General features: G+C 46.6%; 2 protein-coding genes across 4 annotated transcripts in view; one reads left to right on the forward strand and one right to left on the reverse strand.

Annotated features, from left to right (window-relative positions):
• The window catches only part of PACC1 (proton activated chloride channel 1), an 88,824-nt gene extending 71,636 nt beyond the window's left edge, over window positions 1-17,188 (forward strand). For all 3 annotated transcript variants that reach the window (XM_019635517.1, XM_019635516.1, XM_019635515.1), the window contains exons 3-8: window positions 6,016-6,225; window positions 7,470-7,621; window positions 12,084-12,226; window positions 12,669-12,813; window positions 14,640-14,747; window positions 16,319-17,188. In XM_019635517.1, coding sequence (XP_019491062.1) covers window positions 6,114-6,225; window positions 7,470-7,621; window positions 12,084-12,226; window positions 12,669-12,813; window positions 14,640-14,747; window positions 16,319-16,480 — 822 coding nt within the window. In that variant the 5' untranslated portion in view covers window positions 6,016-6,113 and the 3' untranslated portion in view covers window positions 16,481-17,188. The remainder of the gene's footprint in view (window positions 1-6,015; window positions 6,226-7,469; window positions 7,622-12,083; window positions 12,227-12,668; window positions 12,814-14,639; window positions 14,748-16,318) is intronic.
• A 1,550-nt stretch (window positions 17,189-18,738) lies between these two features.
• Window positions 18,739-24,023, reverse strand: part of PPP2R5A (protein phosphatase 2 regulatory subunit B'alpha) — a 58,137-nt gene continuing 52,852 nt past the window's right edge. The window contains exon 13 of the mRNA XM_019635518.1: window positions 18,739-19,870. Coding sequence (XP_019491063.1) covers window positions 19,738-19,870 — 133 coding nt within the window. The 3' untranslated portion in view covers window positions 18,739-19,737. The remainder of the gene's footprint in view (window positions 19,871-24,023) is intronic.

The following is a 24,023-nucleotide window of genomic DNA, read 5'->3' on the forward strand; positions in this document are numbered from 1 at the left end:
GTGTCACTGGCCCTCATATGTGGGATCCGAACCGGGGCCCTCTGGCATCCCAAGCGAGTTCTTAACCATCGCGCCACTCGGCCGGCCCGCCATTGTTTCTTTTCCCTCGTGATTTTGTCTGCTCTTTTACTTTGGCTGCTTTCTATGATTTTTTTCTCTATTTCCTTTTTCTTTTTTTAAGTTTGTGTTTTAGCTCTGGGTTTTTATTTTGTGGTTATCAATAGGTTTGTGTTTAATGTCTCATGCATACAATAGTCTTTTTTTCTTCTGATTGCCTTTATCTTCATTCACCTGTACCCAGTCAGTCCTTTTCCTCCTCCCCTCTTATGATTTTATCATCACAAATTAATCCCTTTTTATGTTGTACGTTCATTACCAAATTGCTATTAATAGTTATTTTTAATGCCCTTTTCACTTTATAACCTTTGTTATAATTAAGTGTTTAATAACCTATTCCAATTCCAAAGTAGATTTGCAGTTTCCTGCTTCTGTCTGTCTGTTGATTATCTTACTCCAAGTTTTGTGGACTTTAGACTTTTTGTTTCCAGTAAAACTCCTTTAACCATTTCTTGTAATGTAGATCTTGTGGTGGCAAATTCTGTTTTTGTTTGTCTGGGAAAGCCTTTATTTCTCCTTCATGTCTAAAGGATAATTTTGCTGCATACATTACCCTTGGTTGATGGTTCATCTCTTTCAATATTTTGAATAGTTCCTTCTACTTTTCCTGTTTTGTAATGTTTCTACTGAGAAATCTGGTGATAATCGAATGGGGTTTCTTTTGTAGGTTACAGTCTCTTTTACTAGCTGCCTTGAGAATTCTTTGTCATTGATTTTTGACAGTTTGAATAAAATTTGTCTTGGAGAAGGTCTTTTTGCATATGATTTTTAGCTTTCTCTGTTCTAAAGTTCAGTTCTTTTCATCGGCCTCGGAAGTTCTCACCAGTTATTTCTCTCAGTAGACTTTGTTCCCTTCTCCTTCTGATATACCTTATTATCCTTAGGTTGCTGTTTCTAATGCAGTTAGATAGTTCTCAGAGTGTTTTTTCATTTTTTTATTCCCTTAGTTCTCTTCTTCCTTCTGGGTCACTTGTAAGTTTCTGTCTTTGAGTTCACCAATTCTCTTTCATCTGGACTGCTCTATTTCCAGTACTGTCTGTTGCATTTCTCATCGCATTTATTGACTTTTTAAGCATTAGAATTTCTGTCTGGCTGTTTTTTTATAGTTTCAGTCTCTTTGGTAAAGTACTTCTTTTGTTCATTAATTTTATTTTTGAGTTCATTGAACTGCCTGAGTTTTCTTGCATATCGTTGGATGTCTTTATAGCTACAATCTTGAATTCTCATTTAAATTGGTCGTCCATGACTTCTGCGTTTGGTTTCTGGACTCTTCATTTTGTTTCTGTGCTCCCAAGTTACCTTGGTTGTTCATGGTATTTGATGGCTTGTTTCTCTGTGTATTTGAAGCAGTGATCTCTTTTCTTGTGTAGATACTGTTTTGTACTCAACAATTCAGCAGGTTGACAGATAGGGTACTTTCTTTTGTTTTCCAGTAGTTGGTGCTATAGCACACAATTTTGTTTTGTTTTGTTTTGTTTTACCTGCACTATTTGTGATTCTGGGATCATGGTGAAGTGGTATGATTTCAGTTAAGGAAAGCTCTGTGTACTCATTGGGATGGTGGATGTCCTCTCTGTGACCAGCTTACCTCATTTATGGGTCACCACCACTCTGTTGGGGGAATGTTGTGGGTGGTGGAGAAATGGTTTGGTGAGCTCCTAGAGCTACCTCGTTTGTGTTTTTGGCTTTACTGGGCTCTGCCAGGGAGTATGGGGTAGTGGAGACAGATTTGACATCTCACAGCTCTGCTATTTTGTTTTAAAGCTTTCCAGCCACTTTTACCTGGTTCTGCCACAATGTGGAGGGGGGAAGGGAGATACCTTTTCTGGGAGGGAAACTACTTCTGCCCCTCTGTGCTGCAGACTGTTGTTAGGGCTGCAGCCTGACTCCCCACCCGCTGCTACCGTGCTTTCTGGAGCCGAGGTGGGTGCCGACGTGCATCTGCAGCACCATCGCTGTCCTTCCCCTGTCCTTCTCCCGTTCCTTCTCATTCCAGCATGCCCACCTTCAGACATCCCCACCTTCAGACATCCCCGTGTGTGGATCTTTCAGGTGTGTTTGTGTATTGATCAGGAGATCCTTTGTTGAATTATAATTATCTAACTTGTTGTAAATCTAATGGGAGAAACAATGGAGTCTTCTTACTCTGCCATGATGCTTATGTCCCTAAAGTCCATTTTTTAAAGAGCGCATATAGCCGGGTCTTGTTTTTAATCCAGGCTGACAGTCTCTACCTTTTAATTGGAGTGTTTGGTCCATTTACATTTAATGTAGTTATTGATGTGGATGGATTTCGTTCTACCACTTTGCTGATTTTTGTTTGTCTTGTGTGTTTTTTGTTTCTCTATTCTCCTTTCCTGCAAGTTATAAACCTTGCAATATTGTGTATTTTTGATTTAGACATTCTTAAATTAAAAAAAATATGTAAATAGTTTTTTATATTTAACCATCTATTTAACATGTCCAGTGATCTTTATTTCTTTCTATACATTTGAGAGTTACCATCTAATGTCATTTCCCTTTATTTTTAAGAGTTTTCTTTAGAATGTATTGTAGTGCAGGTCTGTTAGTGATGAATTCTCTCAGCTTTTATTTTTTGTTTGTTTTTTTTTAAGATTTTTTTTTTTAATTGGGGAATTGGGGGAAGGAGAACAGACAAGTTGCTGTCCTTTTGTTCTTCAGTCTAGTTGTGGAGGACGTTGCTTCACTGGCCCAAGTTGGCACCATCATTGCGCTCTTCCCGGGTGAGGCAGATCAGTCGCCGGCTTCTGGACAGCTGCTCATGGCGGCTGCTGGCCGCTCATGCTGGCTGCTGGCTACACACAGTAGCCCATGGCAACCCACTGCAGCAGGGGCTGCAGCCTACGCCTCACGGCAGCCCAGCTCCAGGTCGAGCTGTTGTTCAGCATCTTAGCTGTAGAGGGCAGTGTCACTGGCCCTCATAATGTGGGATCCGAACCGGGGCCCTCTGGTGTTCCAAGCCAGCTCTTAACCAACGCACCACTTGGCCAGCCCTCAGCTTTTGTTTTTGAATCTATCTTTTTTAAACAATTTTTTAAATTGGGGAACTGTGGTTTTGTTTTTTTCCAGGACCCATCAGCTCCAAGTCAAGTAGTTGTTTCAATCTATTTGTGGAGGGCGCAGCTTGGTGGCCCAAGTGGGAATCGAATCAGCAACCTTGGTGTTATGAGCACTGCGCTCTAACCAACTGAGCTAATCAGCCACCCCTGAATCTACCTTTATTTCACTTTCATTTTTGAAAGTTAGTTTTGCTAGAATTCTTTAATTCCGTATAGACAGATTTTTTTTTTCTTTTGGCACCTTAAAGATGTTTTGTTTTCTTTTGGCCTCCATTATTTCTGATCAGAAGTTACCTATCATTTGATATAATATCCTATATGTAATATGTCTTTTTATTCCTGGTTGCTTTCAAGATTTTTCTTTTATCTTTTTATTGGCAGCTTGATTATGATTTGCCTAGGAGTGGTTTTATAAATTTATCCTGCTTGGCATGTATTGAGCTTCTTGGATCTGCAAATTGATGTTTTTTCTTCTAATTTTGGGAAGTTTGGGCCATTATTTTAAAAAATACTTTCGTGACCCATTTTCTTTCTCCAGTTACATGTTGTTAGACTGCTAGATATTGTCCCACAGTTATCAAGGCTCTGTTCATTTTTTTTTTTTAGTCTTTTTTTTTTTCCAGATTAAATAATTCGTATTTATTAACTTCAACTGCACTGACTCTTTTCCTGCTATCTTTTGCTGTTAAGGCTCTACAGTGAATTTTTCATTTCATTCTTTTTTTTTTTTCCAGCTTTAGAATTTTCATTTGGTTTGTTTTTATAGTTTCTGTTTCCCCTCTGTTCATTCCTTAGCTGTATATTTTCCTTTGGGCCCTTAAAGTGCTGTAAAGTTCCTGTCTGCTAATTGCAACATCTGGGTCATCTTGCCATTGGTTTCTATGGACTGCTTGTTTTCTTTAGTACAGGTCGCATTTTCTTCTTCTTTCCCTGTCTAGTCATTTTTGACTGAACGCTAGACATTGTAAATTAAATACTGTAGAGGTTCTGGATTCTGTTATGATCCTCTGAAGAAGAATTTTTGTCTTAGCAGATAATTAATGTGGCAAGATTCAAATTCCAAACTCTCATGTCTCCTGCATAGCAGCAGCTGAACTCTCCACCCAGTTCTTTGTTTCCAGCTGCCACTTTTTTGCTGGTCCTCCTGGGATCTCCAGCCAAGAATTGGAGCATATTTTCAGATTTGGGGGTTCATCCCCCTTTGTCTCCTTCCCTTTCAGGATTTCCCCCTAACTTTCTGACTGCTCTGCCAGCTCTGAACTCTGCCCACTGTTACCCTAAATGATCCCTTATCAAAATTGGTGAATGTCTTTGGGCAGAAAACTACAAATTTACGAGTCTCACTAGACACAGTTGTTTTCTTTGAAGAGTAGATGGTCTTTCAATTTCTGCTTGCTTTTAACCATTCTCTAGTATCTTCAAATAATATTTAAATATTTTGTCCAAATTTTATCATTGTTATCTGTAGAAGGGTGATGTCACCAAGCTACTCCTTCACCCCTGGAAGCCAGAAGCCAGGCACCTATCATTTTGACTTCCCTTCAAACTCCCCCTCATCTCAGCCTTGTGCTCAGCTTCTGTGGAGGAAACGGAGAGCCAGCTTCAGCCCAGTAGAGATGGCTCAAGGAGCACAGTGGTCAGTCTCAGTCAGCTCGGGCTGCCGTAACCAAGTACCGCAGGCTGGGTGACTTAAACTATAGATATTTTCTCTCAGTTCTGGAGTCTGGAAGTCCAAGGTCAAGGCATTGGCAAGTTTGTTTTCTCCTGAGACTCCTCTCCTTGCCTTGCAGACGGCCACCTTCTCCATGTATCCTCACGTGGCCTTTTCTCTGTGTGCATGCATTCCTGGTGTCTCTTCCTCTTCTTATAAGACTCTAGTGCTATTGGATTAGGGTGTCACCTATATGACCTCATTTAACTTTAATTACATCCTTAAACACTTGTCTCCAAATACAGTCACATGGGGGGTTAGGGCTTCAACACGTGCATTTTGGGGAGTGGGGACAATTCAGTTCATAAAAGAGTAATCGGGGCTTGGGATGGTTTCAGAGCAGGCAGGAGAGGCAGAGCCATGTTGTAGTTGATGGCATCAGGACACATTTAATCAGTTATTTTAGTCATTCACCATACAAGCGCAGAATTCCTGCTCTATTCCAGGCACAGCACGAAGGGCTGGGGGTTCAGTGTGGACAAGAATAGCCATTGTCTCCACCCTCACGGAGCTCATAGCTTTGGGGGATCAAAAGACACGTAGACAGTGACTTTGCAGAGTGATGCTAGGGGACAGATAGGTGCCCTGGGAGCACCGAGGAAGGGGTGCCAAGTAAAGTTTGGGGTCAGGGAAGGCTTCCTTGAGGGAATGCCTTTCTATACTGAAACCTGAAGGCTGAGTTAGGAGCCAGCTGTGGAAGAAAAGAGTTCAGACCAGGCATAGGGAATGGCGAATGGGAGGGGCTGCCAGGTGGAGGGCAGGACCAGACAGTCGCGAGCGCAGTGGAGCTGGGGCATGGGGAGGAGGGTGGTGAGGGGTAAGGCCAAGTTGGGCCCAGCTCCTTGTTCGACTGTAACTGTCCCTCTAGAGAGGAGACGCCATAAAAACAAGGACCGAGTCTCCTTCAGCTCAGGGTCCCCTTCCTGGTGCGTAGTGAAGGTTGACAGGTGCTGTGTGTTACGATTTGTGTTTGGGGGCTGAGGTGGGGAGGTTGGATGTGGGCGACCTTGCCTCCCTGGTAAAGCAGGTAAGGGGCCTGGAGGTTGCTGACCTCCCACGGCTGCACCTGCCCCTGCGCTCTGGGTCACCTGTGGTGTTGTCCTTCAGCCCTAGACAGCGAGTCTGCCTCCAGTAGCATCCTCTTCAGCAAGGCCTGCCTGAAGAACGTCTTCTCAGTCCTGCTTATTTTCATCTACCTGCTGCTCATGGCCGTCGCTGTCTTCCTGGTCTACCAGACCATCATGGACTTTCGGGAGAAACTCAAGCACCCCGTCATGTCGGTGTCTTACAAGCAAGTGGATCGCTACGATGCCCCAGGTAGAGCCTGTCCAGATGGGCATCAGGGCCGAGGTCCGGGCATCACTGCAAATACTGCCTGAGCCGCCCCTGCCCTCCCAGCCCCATGCCGGGCGCCGTGAGCAGGGGGGAGGAGTGGGTGTGGAGTGCCCACCAGAGAGCTGCCGTGGGCACCCAGTAGAGTGTGTCCTGTGACGAGGACAGAGGCAGACAGAGCCTGGAGTGGTCACTGCAGCAGTGGGGTGGGCAGGGAGCGTTTTGCACAGAGGGAGGCTTCGGCTGGGCTTTGACAGATGGGAAGAGAGTTTTCCTGGGAGGAGGATCAGCGGGAGCAAAGGTGAGTATTGGGCGGCTCAGGGTTTCTCTGGGGAGGCTGAGCCTAGCCTGGCTGGAGCAGAGGCCAGTGAGGAGAAGTGGGAGGGGCCCTGCCTGGAGAGGGGGCTCCCAGGCCACACCGTCCATCCTTCTCCTGTCCCAGTGGGGAGTCAGCTCTGCTCCAGGGCCGGTGTGGGAGTGTCTGTCACTGGGCTCCAGGCTTGTGGGCACAGATGGGGAGGCGTGCGCTCAGTGGGCTCAGGCTCTGCCAGCAGGATGCGCCTGCGTGTCCCACTGATGGCCTGCTCACGGGGCAGAGCCAGTCTCAAGTCCCCTCTGCCTGGGGCTTCTTGACAAGTGTCCTAGTCACGGCTCCTTGGCCTGTCTTTGCCTGCCTTGTGTTTGTCCCTCTTTTGTGTGTGTCTGCCTTGGTCTCTATCTCTGGGTTTTACTGTTTCTGGTTTCTTGGTGTCCGAGCTCTGCCTGGGTCCCGTGCTGCTCTCAGTGTTTCTGGAACAGCGACCATCGGCAGAGCCATGAAAGAGGAGCCTTGGCCGGGGTGAGGGAGGTGACGTGCATAGTTGGAGCTCTAGGAAATGAGGGATGAAATGAGATCTGGGGAACCCCACAGCCGGGGCCTCCCAGGGAATCTGCAGGTGGGTGCCAGGCCGGGGGGTTGGCTCTGTCATGGAGGCCCCCAGAGTGTGCACACAGGCTCTGATGCAGGCCGGGGAGGGGATTGCTGAGGAGGCCCTGGTCCCCATTGGAGGAGGGCTTTCTGAGGGCAAGGGTATGGCCCCCCACCCTCTGTAGCCCTTTTCTTCCTCTTCTGCAGCCACCCAGGGAGTGCCACTTAGGTTGTCATCGGTGTGAAAAATATGTGACACGATTTTAGGGTTGTGGTCAGGAACAGTGACTTCTGACATTCACTTTCCCATATGTGCCCCCAGGTATCGCTCTGTACCCCGGTCAGGCCCAGCTGCTCAGCTGTAAGCATCATTACGAAGTCATCCCCCCGCTGAGGAGCCCTGGCCAGCCCGGAGACATGAACTGCACCACCCAGAGGATCAACTACACGGACCCTTTTTCCAATCAGACCCTGGTAACTCGCCTCTGGGTCTGGGCAGCGTGCTCTGCCAGCCCTGCACCCGGAGCCTGTCTGTTCCTGCTGGGTGGCCTCTCCCACACCCTTGGTGCGGGCCGGCGGCCCCAGCAAACACGAGGCTGTCCTAAGGGGAGTCGTGGCCGTGGCTGGCTTGCCTGCACTCGGAGGGCAGTGAGGCCGTCAGCCCCCTGAGAGCGACCCTCAGGGATGCCCTGCAGCGCGATGAGGTCCTGTCCTTGATGGAAGGAGGAGGGGCTGCAGGGTGGGGCCGTGTGATGTGGTGAAGGGGGTCCCATACCTGGTGGCTCAAAGGAACTGCCTGGCTGCCTTTTGATAATGCAGATTTTCCCAGGTTCCATATGGGGCCAACCGAGTCATTCCGGGGGACAGGTCCTGAGAATCCACATTTTGAAATAAATATGTCAGCGTGCAGAAGGCGCACTGGTCTGGAAGCCGGGACCATGGCCCTGGCCTGCTGTCTCACGCAGCCACCCAGCTCAGCAGGGGAGCGGGCGGCCGGAGGCGCAGCGCCTGCACAGGCTGGAAGGCAGGAAGGGATTCTGTAGTTTTTGCTGCTTCCCTTTTGCATCCCATATCCTTGTTTCAGAAAGGATTAAACAGGGCTGAACCAAGTTTCCCAGGTCAGAGAGAGGAAGGCAAGGCTTTCTAGGCAGCAGAAGTCTGCACCCAGCCTTAAATGGAGGAAACAGCCTGTCGTGCCTCTGGGCAGTTACAGTAGTTGGGTGTTTCTGGAGGGTCTGATGCCCCCAGAAGAGCCGCGGGAGGTGACGCCGAGGACAGAAGTAATGGCCAGATGAGAGAAGCACCCTGTTGGGTACGGAGTGGGACTCGCTCTTTGGGATGCTAGGGAGCTAGGAGTGGGCCTTAGGATGGACTTGTAAATATTCTACGCTTCCTCCTAAAATCCTGCTGAAATGATTCCCACTCCTGCAGAAATACAGAATAAAACTAAATAGCAGTAGACCTGCAAACCAAGAAAGGCTATCATCGGTTGAGCAGAAAGTTCAAGGAACTGGTGTGAAACATAAATTGCAAATTGGGTCAGATTGATGGAGCAAACAAATGAGAGAAAGAAAACCCATACCTTAAACCAGATGCAGGCGAGGACTGTTGTGCAGAAGGGAAAGCTTTCTTTCCGACCCCCAGCTCCAGGTCAGCGTGTTCAAAGAGCATGGCTGGCCATAGGGCAGTCGCCAGGATAATAATTAGGAGACGCCTGTTGGCTTGGCCTCCGCGCCCTTTGTCCGAGAGCAGGCAGAGCTGCTGGGGTCGGTGTTTGCTCCTGGGTAGAAGGTCCCATGGCCGTTCTCTGACAAGCTAAGGGGAGGGTCCCTGCTTGGGCACTGGGCAGCAGAGAAAGGGAGTAGCACTTGAGACTGGAGTCCCACAGTGGAAGAGGGGGGAACTACCGGAAGGAATCTCTTCCCCGGATAGAAATATGCGGAGTGGGTGGCCACTAGCGTTCCTTGCCCACTGCCACAGAGGCCTTACGGGTCCCAGTTAGAGAACCACTCAGGAAGAAACCCACACCCCAGACCCATCCTGGTCAACCTAACCCTTCATCTGGAAATAAGACTGGAGAGTTAAGGGTCACTAGACATTTACATGAAACCAACAACTTAAAAAAAAGGACCTAGAGACACAAACAGATTAGACTCCAGAATAGGGAAACGGAAGCTAATTTAAATGAAAAGGAAAATGATTTTTAAGAATTTTAGTGAAGAGCTAGATGTACAGTAGAAACGCTGCCCACCTGGTTCCCAGTTTTCTGTTCCCCGTGTACCACGTGCCAGCTGGACGCCCATGCGTGCTTCCGTGGCACAGCTGGTGCAGGGCCCCTCGGCTCCCCAGTGGGGGGGTGCGCTTACTAGGAGTCCTTGTGTATCCCCACACCCGTGTGTGCCAGCTGGACTTGTTATTTTAGCTATATAATTTAACTAAATATTAGAAAGACCCGTGGAATCAGGGCACAAAAGAGGAGCTGTTTCCATGAAACTAAGTTGAATGAGGGTCGTGCCTCCAGCTCTGGGTGACGGTTAGTCTTCTCCAATTCTGGATGTGGCTCTTAGCTGAGAGAGAGGTTCCCCGCTCGCTGTGGAGCAGGTCCGCCACCCCAAAGCAGCCTCTGGCTGTGGTGGAGGGCTGAGGAGGACTGAGAAGCGGAGGACTCCCTTGGGGAGAAGCGTAAGAAGCACAGCGCTGCTCGAGGCGGGGGTGAGGCCCTGCCTGAGATGTCCTGCCGCAGCTGGGAGGGAGCTAGAGACGCGCGTGTCCTCGCTGGCCCCTGGCCTTGTCCACGGGGAGGGTCTGCCTTGGCCGTCTGTGGCCATATCTGGAATGGACATTAGAAACATGCCTGCCCCGGGTCACAGAGTTTTGGGCGCCCACTTGCAGCTGCAGAGGTGGGGGCGTGGCTTTGGGCTGGACAGGCTTGGACTTGGCAGTTGGTTTGTCTTCCTTCTCCTGCCCCACCTCCTCGTTTGCAGTGAAATGTCTTCAAAAGTGTGTAGGCTTCTGGCTGTTTTGCGTCCTGTCGAGTCCATGTGAAAGTGACCCAGCCAAGGGTCTCATCTGGTCCTACTGTGTCAGTCTTCAGATTCTCATTTATTCCCTCCCTCCTTCCCTCCATTTAATCTAGTTAATGTTCACCAAATGCTTTGCTCTGGCCCAATTAGGGCCACCGCCTTTATAGGCTGCAGGACCTGAGTTTGTTTCCTCACTGCCTGCCGTATTTCCAGTGTCCGTGTGTTAAGCCGATGGCTCATTTTTTGGTGGTGGTTACCATGGCACTTCAGGTCCAGGAAACCACTATGTAATGGTCAGCGAGCGGCCAAACAAGTACAGTGGCTGAGACGAGAGAAGTCTGCCCGTTTCTCTGGGGACGGTCTGGGCGTGCAGGCGGTGCCACACCGTGGGCAGTGCTGCCTCGTAGCGTGGTCAGCGATGGCTTCTGTCCGTCACTCTGCTGTCCCCTGGGCGGTGTCTTGGTCCTCGTGGTCAGCACTGGCTCACCAGCACATGTGTACGTGAACCCCCGGGAGGTGAGAAGTGGAGGGCGAGCAGTCCCCTGCATGGCCTTGCGCCGAGTTGCGTGAGTCATGGCACATTCCAGGAACTTCATCACAAGGTCACGTCTGAGGCCAGAACTGAGGGTACAGCAGGGCCACTGTATTCTGCTGAAACCTGGGACTGGGGAAGCCGTTCTCGTTGTGCAGGAGGAAGTGGGTAAAGGAAACTGGAGACCGTTAGCATTCTCTGCCCCCACTTACCAGGCACAGAAAGGTTGAGAAGAAACAGCCGGACAGAGGTCTCTTGGGAAAATGCAGCAATAACCAGAAGTGGAGTGGAATATTAACACCTCAGTCAAAAAGGAATTTCAAGTGCAAAGGGTTAAAAGAGGGATGTTTAATATGGATAAGAGGTTCAGCTCTGCTACTCTCCACTAAGATACAACAGTCATAAACCTTTACGTGCAAAACAGTGTGCCAGTTGTGTATTTTAGGCAAAACCTGTTAGAAATAAAAAATAACCATCACCGTAGGGTGTGACTGACACCTCTCAGAAACTCAGATCAGATAAAAAGTAGTGAGGGTAACAACTGAATAGCACAGTAAATTTAGAGTATGTGTGTCACCCTTAGTGCCTGACAGTGCTCACTCTTCAAGTCCTGTAGAGCATTTATAAAAGTTGATGATGTAAAGATATTTTTCCCAAATTAACCTGTCAGTCCAGTATCATCAAAGTCCCAGTTGACTTTTTCATGAAACTTAAGCTAGTTTTAAAGTACATTTTAGATGTGTAAAAATACACCCCCCCCCCAAGGTTTGGGGATGGAAGGAGTGACCTGGAGGGATTCTGCCCCATCAATGTCAGAATGGGATAAACCCACAGTGCTCAAACTTGCATCTCCATAGTGTGGGGAGTGGCCGTTAGATCCCTGTTGCATACCATATACAAACAGTGCCAACTGTAAAAAAGGTTAGAAAAAGCTGCTATAAAATAGAAATGTAGGAGAATACAGATATAATGTTGGTTTTCCCTAGCAGGCAAAACCCAGAAGCCATAAAAAAGATGTAGAGATTTCACTACACCAAATTTAGAACTTCATAAAACAAATAATATTAGAAAGTTAACGGGAAAGTAACCAACTAAGAAAATATTTGTACATATAACAGAAGTTAATATCCTTTCTCAATAAAGAGCTTCCGTAGTGCAGCCAGCCAATGAGAAGAGGGGACAGGGGACAAGTTGTACCAGCTCCGGTCCACCCTGAGCAGGAGGGTGTGGCCCGTGGGCACCTGGGCCCCGTGGGTGAGGAGGAGCCACGGGCTCTCCAGTCGGCGCCTCCAGGCCGCCTCCGAAGTGTGTGTGTGCTCGAGGGTCAGGAGCGCCCACACGGCGCACCCCCGGCTGAGAGGTGGCCTTTCTGTCTCTGCAGAAATCCGCCCTGATCGTGCGGGGGCCCCGGGAAGTGAAGAAGCGGGAGCTGGTCTTCCTGCAGTTCCGCCTGAACGAGAGCAGCGAGGACTTCAGCGCCATCGATTACCTCCTGTTCTCTTCTTTCCAGGAGTTCCTGCACAGGTGGCCTCTCCGAGTTCCCGGCGGGCGTGTACACTCTTTATTTGTTCCAGCCTTGCACATCCCTAGGCGGGGGCCTGGGGTGGTGGCAGGGAGGCTCTCAGGGCTCCTCAGAGCAGCTGAAGCCGAGTTCCTGAGGAGCTGGGAGCGTGGCGCTGGGGGCACGTCTGCAGACCTGTGCCCACTGCCAGGCACGGGTGTGGGGAATGACGGGGTGCAGGGAGGCCGCATCCTCCCACTGGGGCCTCAGGGATCAGGCTGCTGCCTTGAGGTGGTGGCCACGTCCCCTCCATTTGGAAACCGAGAGGCAGAGCTTGGAGAGGAGGCAGGGGGTGGGCAGCCCCCTGGAAGCTGGCGGAAGTAGGGGCGGGAGCTTGAGTCTGGCCCCGTTGGAATCCTGCTGTCAGGCCTGATGAACTTGGACCTTTCCTCTCTGTCCTCCCAGCCCAGACAGGGTGGGCTTCATGCAGGCCTGTGAGAGCGCCTATTCCAGCTGGAAATTTTCCGGGGGCTTCCGCACCTGGGTCAAGATGTCCCTGGTGGAGACCAAGGAGGAAGACGGGCGGGAAGCAGTGGAGTTCCGGCAGGAGGTAGGTGCTGCGGGGTCTGCCCGGCACCACTGGTGACATCTGCCTTTGAGTCTGGGGTGGCCTTTGAGTCTGAAGGGTGGTTAGACCTTCGCCAGGATGCCAACGGCCCCTGCCAGGCGTTCACTGTTCTGTGGGCAGTGTCCGCGCCAGGCCCTCCCGTTAAGGGCCTGTCCGCGCGGAGCACATGGTGGGGCAGGGACCCCTGCGCTGTGTGGCATGGGTGCTTGCCCAGCTGTTCCGCCGGAGCCCGTGTCCTCAGCCTTGCGCCCGCCCCAGCTGAGAGGCTGGAGGCCGCATGGAAGATGGATTATTTGCGGGGAAGAGAGACTAGACAGAGGGGCCTCTGAAGTGTCGTGGGCGTGATCCATTGGGACACAGAAGTACAATACTAGCTTTCTTTTTGTATTTAAAAATCTCATCCTTTTTCTATTTTTGAGTGTTTTATAATGCATGTAACATTGGAACAGTGGTAGTAATGTTACATTACTGCTAAAGTTATAAATGTTGAGTGTGTGCTCAGAATGTTTTACTAATGGGAAGTGGGATGCACAAGCTTTCAGCCCAGTGGCCAGGAGCCAGGAGAGGCCCGGTGTGGCAGTGGGGATGGGGGAATGGGACAGTTGGTCACCTCAACAGGGCCATTTGTCAGGCACCACCAAAAGCGAGGCCACACCCCTGCCTTTGGGGCTTCCACTGCGGCAGTGACCCTGCCTCCTACCCAAATCCACACCCAGAGCCAGCGTGTCTGTGCTCCACCCTCCACTCCTTGGAGGTGATCTGTTTGGGCAGGACTCCACAGGATGGCTTTAGGAAGGATGTAGAGCCATTTTTCTTCAAGGGGACAGGCTTTTTTCCTGCCTTAGGAGGTGACAGCCCCTCCCCCCCAACAATAGGTCCTTAAAATATTCCTAGTTTGTAAGATAACTGTCATCTCCTGAGTTTTTCTTTCACACTTTTTTCCAAGAACCTTAAGCCCTTCCTTGCCTGGTCCCACAGCATCTGAGCAAGTGCAACCCCAGGCCACTCTGGCTCTTCTGGTGGCCCTGTGACCTGAAGCCACAGGGGCCAAAACCCCAGCGAACCTATACATTTTAGAATGTTTTATGTGCTTTTTATTGTTGCAAGACTTGGCAGGGGACACGAACTCTTGAACAATATTTTAAATGTTTTTATATTGTGTTTTAAAGTTTAAGATACTTTAAGGTACTTTCATATGTATTGCTTCATGTGATCCTCGCCACGCCTCAGTGAGGGGTAGGCATTTTGTCCCCATTTTATGGGTGGCAAAGTAGAGGCTCAGTTCACATGATGGACCCAACACTCCAGGCTAGGCGCACGTTTCTGCCTCCGGAACCCGTCTGCTCTCTGTGACACCCTGCAGTCCCTTTAATAATTGGTCACAGACCTTCCCAGGCACGCCTTCTACCTGTTTACAGGGACTGCTCAGCTGGGGGACCTGAGGCTGCACTTGGTCCCTGTAGATATACAATCTAGAAGGTTGACATACTCAGCTCTTAAGATCAAGTATTTTGAAATTTGGGTTTTTTATGGCTTTTAATTTTAAGACTTACACAGTACTTTGAATATGGTTTACTTGGTGACAATCCAAAGCACCTATGTACATCCCAGATCTACTGGTTTCCCCAGGGAACTATGAAAGCAAGGGGAGGCCTGGGCTCTGGCACCGGTTTCAGGGTGTCGTATAAGAGGGTTTGTTTTCTCCCTCTCCAAGAGGCTGAGGAGAACCAAGGTCTAAGATTCCCCAGCTCCACTCTCCTTCCCCAGGGCCCTGCCAGCTGACACTGCTTTCTCTCCTCTGTTCCTAGACAAGTGTGGTTAACTACATTGACCAGAGGCCGGCAACCGAAAAAAGGGCTCAGTTGTTTTTTGTGGTCTTTGAATGGAAAGATCCTTTCATCCAGAAAGTCCAAGATGTGAGTATTAATTAACATGAGAGAGCAAACTCCCAGCCGTGGCATTTATTTGGGCTCATCATTGCAGGCTGAGCACAAATCAGTTTGTCACTTGTATTTATGCATTCATTTCCTGTATCACTTGTGTTTAATTGATCTTGTCTTCGTCACTAGACTGGGGTCCTGTGAAGGTGGGGACTGTGTCTTTTGTTCCCCATCATTTATTTGGTGTCTCGCGTGTACTTAGTACCGAGCTGATTATTCATAATATTGCTTGAATGAACTGAGTAGAAAGCATTAAGCTAATAACTAGGTCACTGCTATTGGAAGCCGTTCTTTTTTAATGGTTCTCTGTAGGATAAAAACTTACTACTGTGGTAAGTCAGCGCAGAACAGTGCACGTAAAAAATTAACAGTATCAATTAATGCCAGGTTCTCAGACTCGCAGTTTTGAAGGGGAGGAATTGTGAGACAGCTTTGCTCAGGGAGCATTCCTGAGACACTGCCCACCACGGCCAGTCCCAAGTCTAACACCGATTAGGTTATCACAGAACGTCCTGACTTGGGGGGCGACATTTCATAGCTGGGAGGGTCTTTGTGACGTGGATGTGCTTCGTTAACACCCTCCACCATTTAGTCGTGGGTTGGCAAGGCCGAGCACAGAGGCACGAGGTGCTGACTGAGTCAGGACTGGGGAGGATGAACGCCTTCAGCTCTACACATAAAATACATGATCAAACATTCGTAACCTACTCGGTAAGGGGAAGCCATGATGGGCCAGTGCTCAAGGCCTACCTCGCGTTGTCCCCAGCGTCATGACAGTCCTAAACAGTGGAGGTGATTGAAGCATTTTGCAGAGGTGAACCCCAAGGTTCAGGTTGTCTAAGGTCACCCTGCAAAACTGGGACTTAACAGTGTTTGGGGGAACTTAAGAAGTCCGAGGTACGACATTGGCCTTGACGGGTTTAACATTTAGTGAGGCTGGCTGTAAAGTGACTAATTCCAGACAGTAAATAACTGCCAAGGAGACGGTTGGATAGATGCCTCTGCTAAAGTTGCAAGGGTTTTGCTTAGTGGACAGAGAAAGCTCTGAGGAGCCCTGAAGGATAAGTAACTAGAGGCAGGACAGCATCACAGGCAGGGAGTCAGGGCACAGCTGGAGGCAGGAGGCCGAGTGGGTGTGGAGGGACAGCCACTGGACTGGGTGGGAGGAGGGGTCTGAATCACTGTGACATGGGAAGACAACAAGGAACTGCCTTTCTGGATTGGGTCGAGTTTGAGGGAAATTGGTCTCTAAGCAAGATCACTTATGGACCAGGCCAAAAGTTTATCAAGTTCAGTACTGAATATCATATTTGTTCACAGCTTTTTTGAAAAACAATTTTTTTCTTTCAGAATCACTTTATTGTGGGGAAGGCTTAGTAGCTATCTCCTCAGACTGAACTATGAACATTAAAGTATGAATGAACTATATAGAGTTAGGACAATATTAGAATGCCGGCGTTTTTCTTGTCGCCCCAGTGACACCAGTAGGACCTAAGAATCAAAACTGAAGCAAACCAATAAAGCGTGTGTTTGTTTCTGTTTTGCAGATAATCACAGCCAATCCCTGGAACACAATCGCTCTTCTCTGTGGGGCCTTCTTGGCATTATTTAAAGCAGCAGAGTTTGCCAAACTGAGTGTGAAATGGATGATCAAAATTAGGAAGCGATACCTTAGAAAAAGAGGTCAGGCAACGAACCACATAAGCTGAAGTCGCCTTGTGTTGTTCGTAGAACTGCCCGTGTTAATGGAAGCTCTGATCACTTCCACTTTGATACACCGAGCTACCAGTACTCTGCTCCCCCGAAGAAACGGGCCCCGCTGGGAGGAACAGCCTAATGCAACAGATCAACGGATAACCTGAAAGTTAATTTAAGTACTTAAATTATTGAACATTGTTTGAACATGACATATGCATAGGGTTTGTGGAAGACGGAATTAGATATATATCTGGTTTTCTGAAGGTTTGTAGAAGCTGCCTTTTTTTTTTTTTATTTGATGTGTAGTCAAACTGTAACAGGATAATTTAGGCCCTGCTGTTTACCTGAGGTTTTTTTCCCGAGGTTTTTTAAAGTGGATGGAAGAGGGTGACTCTTCACAGGCAGCTTTGAAAACTGCTTGTACACAAAGAAAGGCAAAAACCCTTGTTTCTGGCATTACCTACCGTTTACGTTGTCCAGCCTGACAAGCTCTCTCATTTGTTCAGTGTTAAATGAGACTTTAAGCTACTAGAAATGAGTAATTAGATTTCCTGTGGACTGACTAGCCCCCTACCTGTCTGGTTAGTCTGTTGATGCAGGTATGAGAGTTTAGTGATTAACACGCAGAAGCACTAGTACGTATGTACATAATAGGTGCCTACTCAGTGTATTTCGATGATTTCATTAACAGGTAAATAAAGTTAGGTTAATACAAAGGACTCAGTGTGCCAGTATGAATGTCTGCTAAATCGGTAGGCACAGGTACGCTTTTGTTCTGTGATCTCCAGATAAAAGGCAGCATGAGCCTGGACTTCGAGAAGGATGGATTTGGACCCCAGAGGTACGTCCTACTACGTCCAGGGAAGGGCAGGGTGGGTGTGGCCGTTAATGGCGGATGGTCAGGAGGAGTGATGGATCAAGCCCTGTGAATAAGCTGTGTTAAGTCTACAAACCACCCATCTTTCAGCCTTGCCTCTGACAGATGGATACCACCTGGGTATATTTTACATGGTAGCCCTAGGCTGATTTAAGGTTAAGAAATTGTTTCCCGGGTTTTAAATTATTTAGATGCAAAAATTATTTATATGCCCTTTGCATCCAAAGAGGACTGGGTAGCATTTCCTGAATTTTGTAACTTGCCTTTAGGTAATTCAGAGAAAAACTCAAATATATGAGTGGGCATTTTTTAATCTCCTAACTTAGCAGCAAGGAAACTTGTGTAAAGGAATATTCATGGTTATTTTTCTAAGCCATAGGAGCAGCAAATTGAAACTTTAGCCTAGGTCTCATCTCAGTCCAGTCTTGCCGTGAGGCACACGCAAAGCCAGGCATAAAAGCTTACCGTAACAGTGCTGAAAACAGCGTGTTTTCTATCTCTAAAGATGACACACCACTTTAAATCTTAAATATCTAACCAATGTGCTCCAATGAATATCCTAAAACTGCATTTTCTGTATTGTGGGACGTTGAGAGACCGCCTAAATGAGCTTTACAATAAGTACTTAGGAAGTGAGCATTTTTAGCTCATCAGAGAAAAAAAATCTTAACAGCTACTAGCTGCAGCCTGCCAAAATGCACTCTGGCCGCTCTTCATATATGTAAGAGACATACATGCCTAACGTCCACAAAACCGACTTTCAGCCCTAACGTTCCCTTTCTGGACAGCGGGGGCTGCCTGCCCTCCTCCCGGGCTGCCCCCAGCCGTCAGCAGTGCCCACTGGCCTTGGCTTGGCATGGAGGGTCTGTCAGGAACAGCTTGATCTGATGGCTCTGGTCAGGGGCTACTTGAGAACACTAAAATATGAGCCGTGTGCTGAGAAGAAGGTTCTGGGGCCGCAGCAAACAAGGTGCTGCTTTCACAGTGACCCAGGATGTGTGCAGAACCCGTGCTAGAGGTTTTCGTGGGTGTGAAAGGGCAGACTCAGAAATTAGTAGTTGAAAACTATAATGTCTGACTGCCACAATCTCTGTACCCCGCCCCTCCCCCCAAAAACACTGTGCTATTATTTATTGTAGATTTTTGAGATTTATCCTCCTGAGTCTCTTAATTCAAACTAACATTTAAAATAAGTTAAACCTATCCTCTGAACGTGTAGGATATCCTAGAACTTTATGCAAATATTCTGTAAAACTCAATTTTTTTTAGTTAAAATATATCCTTCAACTTGCCTTAAAGTTTTCTGTATATGTATGTATATATGTATGTGTATAAAGGGGGGCAACTTACTCTGGGTGCCTAAACTTAGAACTGAAAAAAGCAGAAATGACATAAGGCAAAATACAAACATAGACTTTATTAAATGCTGCTCCATCCCCCAGTGAAGATCTTTTATTATAAAACAGTTCTCCACACAACTGCAAGGTAAGAGATTGGAATGGTACTCTGATAACAAAAGATGTGAGAAATACTTGACCAAGTAACAACATACAAGACTTCTCTATAGTCAACGTTCTCAGAGCTCTACAGAGGAAGCCTACTGCATTTCCTTCAAATAAAGCCAGGCAGTGACGGTGAGCGCTCTGGGTCCCCACAGCGCTCCCAGGGTCTCCCAGGGTCGAAGGTCCTGGAGGGAGGAGGAGGCGGAGGAATGGCTGAGGCGGGCTGAGTGGTCGCCGGGCTGCCTCCACGCTGCGGACTTGCAGGGGAAGGGGGACAGTCAGGAGGAACAATCTGGACAATTTGGTTTACTTTCCCAGCTTTTATTTCTATTTTGTGCTTTAAAAAGCCTGGAGATTTAAGTTTTTGCTCAAATTCCAGAGTAGTAATACCTCTAATGAAGGAAGGCTTAGGGCAGGGCATTCCCTCCATCGGGAAGGGAAGGATTATACCTTAGTTTTATTTCAGGAAATACTCTTTTTCCTAGGATGTAACTAAGGTCTGCAGCAATGTGAAAAGCACATTATAAAAGGGAAAAATATACAGAGCAGACTACTATATCTATGTGCAACACAATCAAAAAAAGAATTCAAGTCATAATTCTTACCACTCCCATAATTATATCACTCATATTATAGATGATAAAATTCATTCATTTCTGTGAAACTTCAGAAGTGACACAATAAATCAATGATTAGACAAAGGTTACAATATACTGTGGCCACAATATAGCACAGGGCTATGTTTAGTCCATATATTTTTTCATTTATAGTTGCCAGAAAAAAATTGGCCTTTTAATTATATTATACTGATGAGGTTTGTTTCACAATTTTTACATATTTCAAAAAAGTGTACAAAACTGCCTCTCCAACAGAGGTGGCAGGCTTTTCTTTATTCGTCACTTGTATTGCTGAGAATACTATGCATGTTGTAAGCACTGTTCTGCTTTTCTAGAGCTTTCTTTAGCTTTAGCTCCTCTAATTTTTTCCATAATTCTTCACGTTCCAATTCCTTCTTTTTCTCTCTGTAGATAAACCAAAATTTTTCTTATCAGAAACTTTTCAGAGCCTAAAGAACACACTGTTCACCCACATTTCATTTCAGTCTCTCTACCAAAGTGTCTGAGGCCAATTATCCGGAGCACCTCACACGACTCCCTGTCACCCTCTCCTACGTCTAATCACCACCTCAGTGCCTCTCTTGGACCAACCAGAAGTGGCTACTTGCTTTCCCTCCTCTCCATAGTATCACTACCACCGTGACCACTAGATCCTTGGCACTTCATGGTTTACAGAGTATTTTTATTTTAAAATACTTAAAAAATGTTTTTCAATTACCATTGACCTACAATATATTAGTTTCAGGTATACAACATCGTGATTGCACATTTATATAACTTACAAAGTGATCACCCCGGTAAGTGTACTACCCACCTGGCGCCATACATGGTTACTACAGTATTATTCACTATATTCCCTATGCTGTTCTTTACATCCCTGTGACTGTTTTTATAACTGGCAATTTGTATTTCTTAATCCCTTCACCTTTTTTTTTTACCCCCCTACCCCAACCCCTCTCCCACCTGGCAATCAATCATCAGTTGGTTTCTGTTTTGTTTGTATTGTAGATTCCACATTTAAGAGAAATCATATGGTGTTTGTCTTTTTCTGACTTATTTCATTTACCATAATACCCACTAGGTCCATCCATGTTGTCGCAAAAGGTAAGATTTCATTCTTTTCTATGGCTGAGTAACATTCCATTGTATGTGTGTACCACCACATCTTTATCCAGTCATGTTTTGATGGACACTTAGGTTGCTTCCGTATCTTGCCTATCGTAAATAATGCTGCAATGAACACAGGGGTGCATATATCTTTTTGAATTAGTGTTTGGGATTTCTTCAGATAATTACCCAGAAGTGGAATAGCTGGGTCATAAGGTAGTTCTATTTTTCATTTTTGGGGGAACCTCCATACTGTTTTCCATAGTGGCTGTACCAATTTACAATCCAAAAAAAGTGAACAAGGGTTCCCTTTTCTCCACATACTCGCCAACACTTGTTCGCTGATTTCTTGATGATAGCCATTCTGACAGGTGTGAGGTGATATCTCATTGTGATTTTAATTTGCATTTCCCTTATGATTAGTGACGTTGGGTATCTTTTCATGTCTTGGCTCTGTATGTCCTCTTTGGAGAAATGTCTATTCAGGTCCTCTGCCATTTCTTTAATCCAATTAAAGAAGTTGTATGAGTTCCTTATGTATTTTGAAAATTAACCCCTTATTAGATGTTTCATTGGTAAATACCTTATCCCATTCAGTAGGCTGTCTTTTCGATTTGGTGGTGGTTTCCTTTGCTGTGCAAAAACTTTTTAGTTTGATGTAGTCCCATTTGTTTATTTTTCCTTTTGTTTCCCTCGCCCAAGAAGATAATAAATATCCAAAAAATAACTACTAAGAGCAGTGTCAAAGAATTTACTGCCTATGTTTTCTTCTAGGAGTTTTATGGTTTGGGGTCTTACATTTAAAGCTTTAATCCATTTTGAGTTTATTCTTGTGTATGGTGTAAGAAAGTGGTCCGTCCGTTTTCATTTTTTTGCACGTTATCTGTCCAGTTTTGCCAACATCACTTATAGAAGAGACTGTGTTTACTACCCCCATTGTATAATTCTTACCTCCTTTGTCATAGATTAACTAGCCATATAAGTGTGGGTTTATTTCTGGGCTGTTGATAACTTTCTATAGTGTTTGGATTCCTTTCTCTTTATTTTTTAGGTATCTCTTGTACATTTTTCGTTTGTGGTTACCATGTGTTTCCTATATACCAAGCTATGTTTATAGCAGTGTATTTTAAGTTGAGGGTTGCTTAAGTTCAAACATATTCTAAAATCACTACAATTTTTACTCACCCCCTCCATGTTTGTTTTATCATCTTTTTACTTCTTTTGTGCGTATATTTGTTGTTGTAATTACATATGCTCTTCTTATTTTTGTCTTTTAACCATTGTACTAAGTTTATATTTGGTTGATCCACTGGTTTTACTGTTTGCCTTTCTCAGGGAAAATTTTTTCTTTCCTATATTTTCTTACTCATATTTTTTAGCTTTTTAATTTTTAAGCCCCTTTAACATTTTCTGTAATACTGGTTTAGTGATGAACTTCTTAAGCTTTTTCTTGTCTGGGAAACTATCTTTCCATTGATTCTAAATGATAGCCTTGCTGGGTCGAGTAACCTTGGTGGTACATCTTTCCTTCATCACTTTGAATATTTCGTGCCAATCCCTTCTGGCCTGCAAAGTTTCTGTTGAGAAATCATCTGCCAGTCTTAGGGAAGCTCCCTTGTATGTAACTGCTTTTCTTTTGCTACTTTAAAGATTCTTTGTCTTTGACCTTTGTTATTTTAATTATGATGTGTCTTGGTTTGGTCTCTGGGTTTGTCTTGTCTGAGATTCTCTGCACTTCCTAGACTTGTATGTCTATTTCCTCTGCCAGATTAGGGAAGTTTCCCATCATTATTTCTTGACATAGGTTTTCAATTCCTTCTTCTCTCTCTTCTCCCCCTGGTGGCCCCTATGATGCAAACGTAATGTGTTGGTATGCTTGATGTTGTCCCAGAGGTCCCGTCAACTATCTTTTTTTTTTTAATTCTTTTTTTATCAGATTGGGTGTTTTCTACTACTTTGCTTCCAGATTGCTGATTTGATCCTCTGCTTCATCTAACCTGCTGTTGATTTCCTCTAATGTATTCTTTATTTCAGTTATAGTCTTCATTTCTGACTGATTTTAGTTGTCTTCATTTTGTTTCCTCGTTGAAGTGCTCACTGAATTCATCTATTCTTTCCTAAATTTACTGAGCATCCTTATTACCAGTGGGGTTTTTTTGTTTTGTTTAAGGTTTTTGTTGGGGAATTGGGGAAGGGGAACAGCCAAGTTGTTGTCCTTTAACCTTATCTGTGGAGGGCGCAGCTAGCTCAGCTCCAAGTCCAGTTGCCACCCAGGTAGCTGTTCAGCTCAAGGTGCCGTGTTCAATCTTAGTTGTGCGTGAGTATAGCCCACCATCCCATGCTGGAGTAGAACCGGCAACCTTGTTGTTAGGAGCATGTGCTCTTACCAGCTGAGCCATCCTGACACCTGTTGGCAGCTCAGCTCACTGGCCCATGTGGGAATTGAACCGGCAACCCTGTTGCTCAGAGCTCGCGCTCTTGAGCCACTAGGCCGGCCCACTACCAGTGTTTTGAACTCTGTTATCAGGTAGATGGTTTGTCTCCTTTGATTTGGGACAGGTTTCTTTGTATCCTCATTTTGACTGCCTCCTGTGTGTTAGAGGTAGATCTGCTATGTCTTGGCAGGGTGAATTTATATGGTAGGTGTCCCATAGAGCACAGTCTCCCTGCTCACCTGAGATGGGTGCCCCTCGTGTGGGTTGTGTGTGCCCTCCTGTTGTAGTTGAGCCTTGACTGCTGTTGGCAAGTCAGTAGGTGAGTTTTAACCCTCAGGCTGGCTGGCCAGCCATGACTGCAGCAGACAAACTGTTGTGTGGGGGCTGACCCCATGGGAGTTACGTTAGCAGGACTCTGGTGCCAGCCGAGTGTACCCTTTGGATATGTCTTTTGTGGAGCTGGTTAGCTGGTACTCTAGTGTGGTCTGAAGCTGGCCACGAGGTGTGCTGGTTCTGGAGCCTCTTTGGAGGGGCTCTGGTGTAGGCTAATGTTGGCTGCCGTTTGGAGCTACAAAGTGATCTGCTGTTGACTGCTTGTGTGCTGGCCTTGGAGGCACTTGGAAAAGCCTATGCTGTGAATTGAGTCTGGATGCCAGTAGTGCCAGGTTCGGGACCTTTTGACAGGAGATACAATGCAAGTTAAGACCGGTTGTTCATTGTGCCAGGCTTGGCATCACTTAGCAAGAGGGAAACCGCACACTGAGGTCAGCCACTGCTTGTTAGGGGTTTGTGTATCTTTGAGAGCTTTTAGGAAAATTCACAGCACAATCCAAGGCAGGCAGCTTGTGTGGAAAAGCTGTTGGAGGTAACTCCCTTGGGCTAGAATTAACCAGATGAGAACAATTAATGGCACCTGCCAGTGCTTCCCTCCCCAGACAGAGCGAGCTGCCTTGCCCCTCCAGCCCATGCTCTGCAGCGTGTCAATTCAGTTCCTCCCTGTGTCCCTGGTGCTTTTC

The sequence above is a fragment of the Hipposideros armiger genome, unplaced genomic scaffold, assembly GCF_001890085.2.
Source record: "Hipposideros armiger isolate ML-2016 unplaced genomic scaffold, ASM189008v1 scaffold_22, whole genome shotgun sequence".
Classification (NCBI taxonomy): Eukaryota; Metazoa; Chordata; class Mammalia; order Chiroptera; family Hipposideridae; genus Hipposideros; species Hipposideros armiger.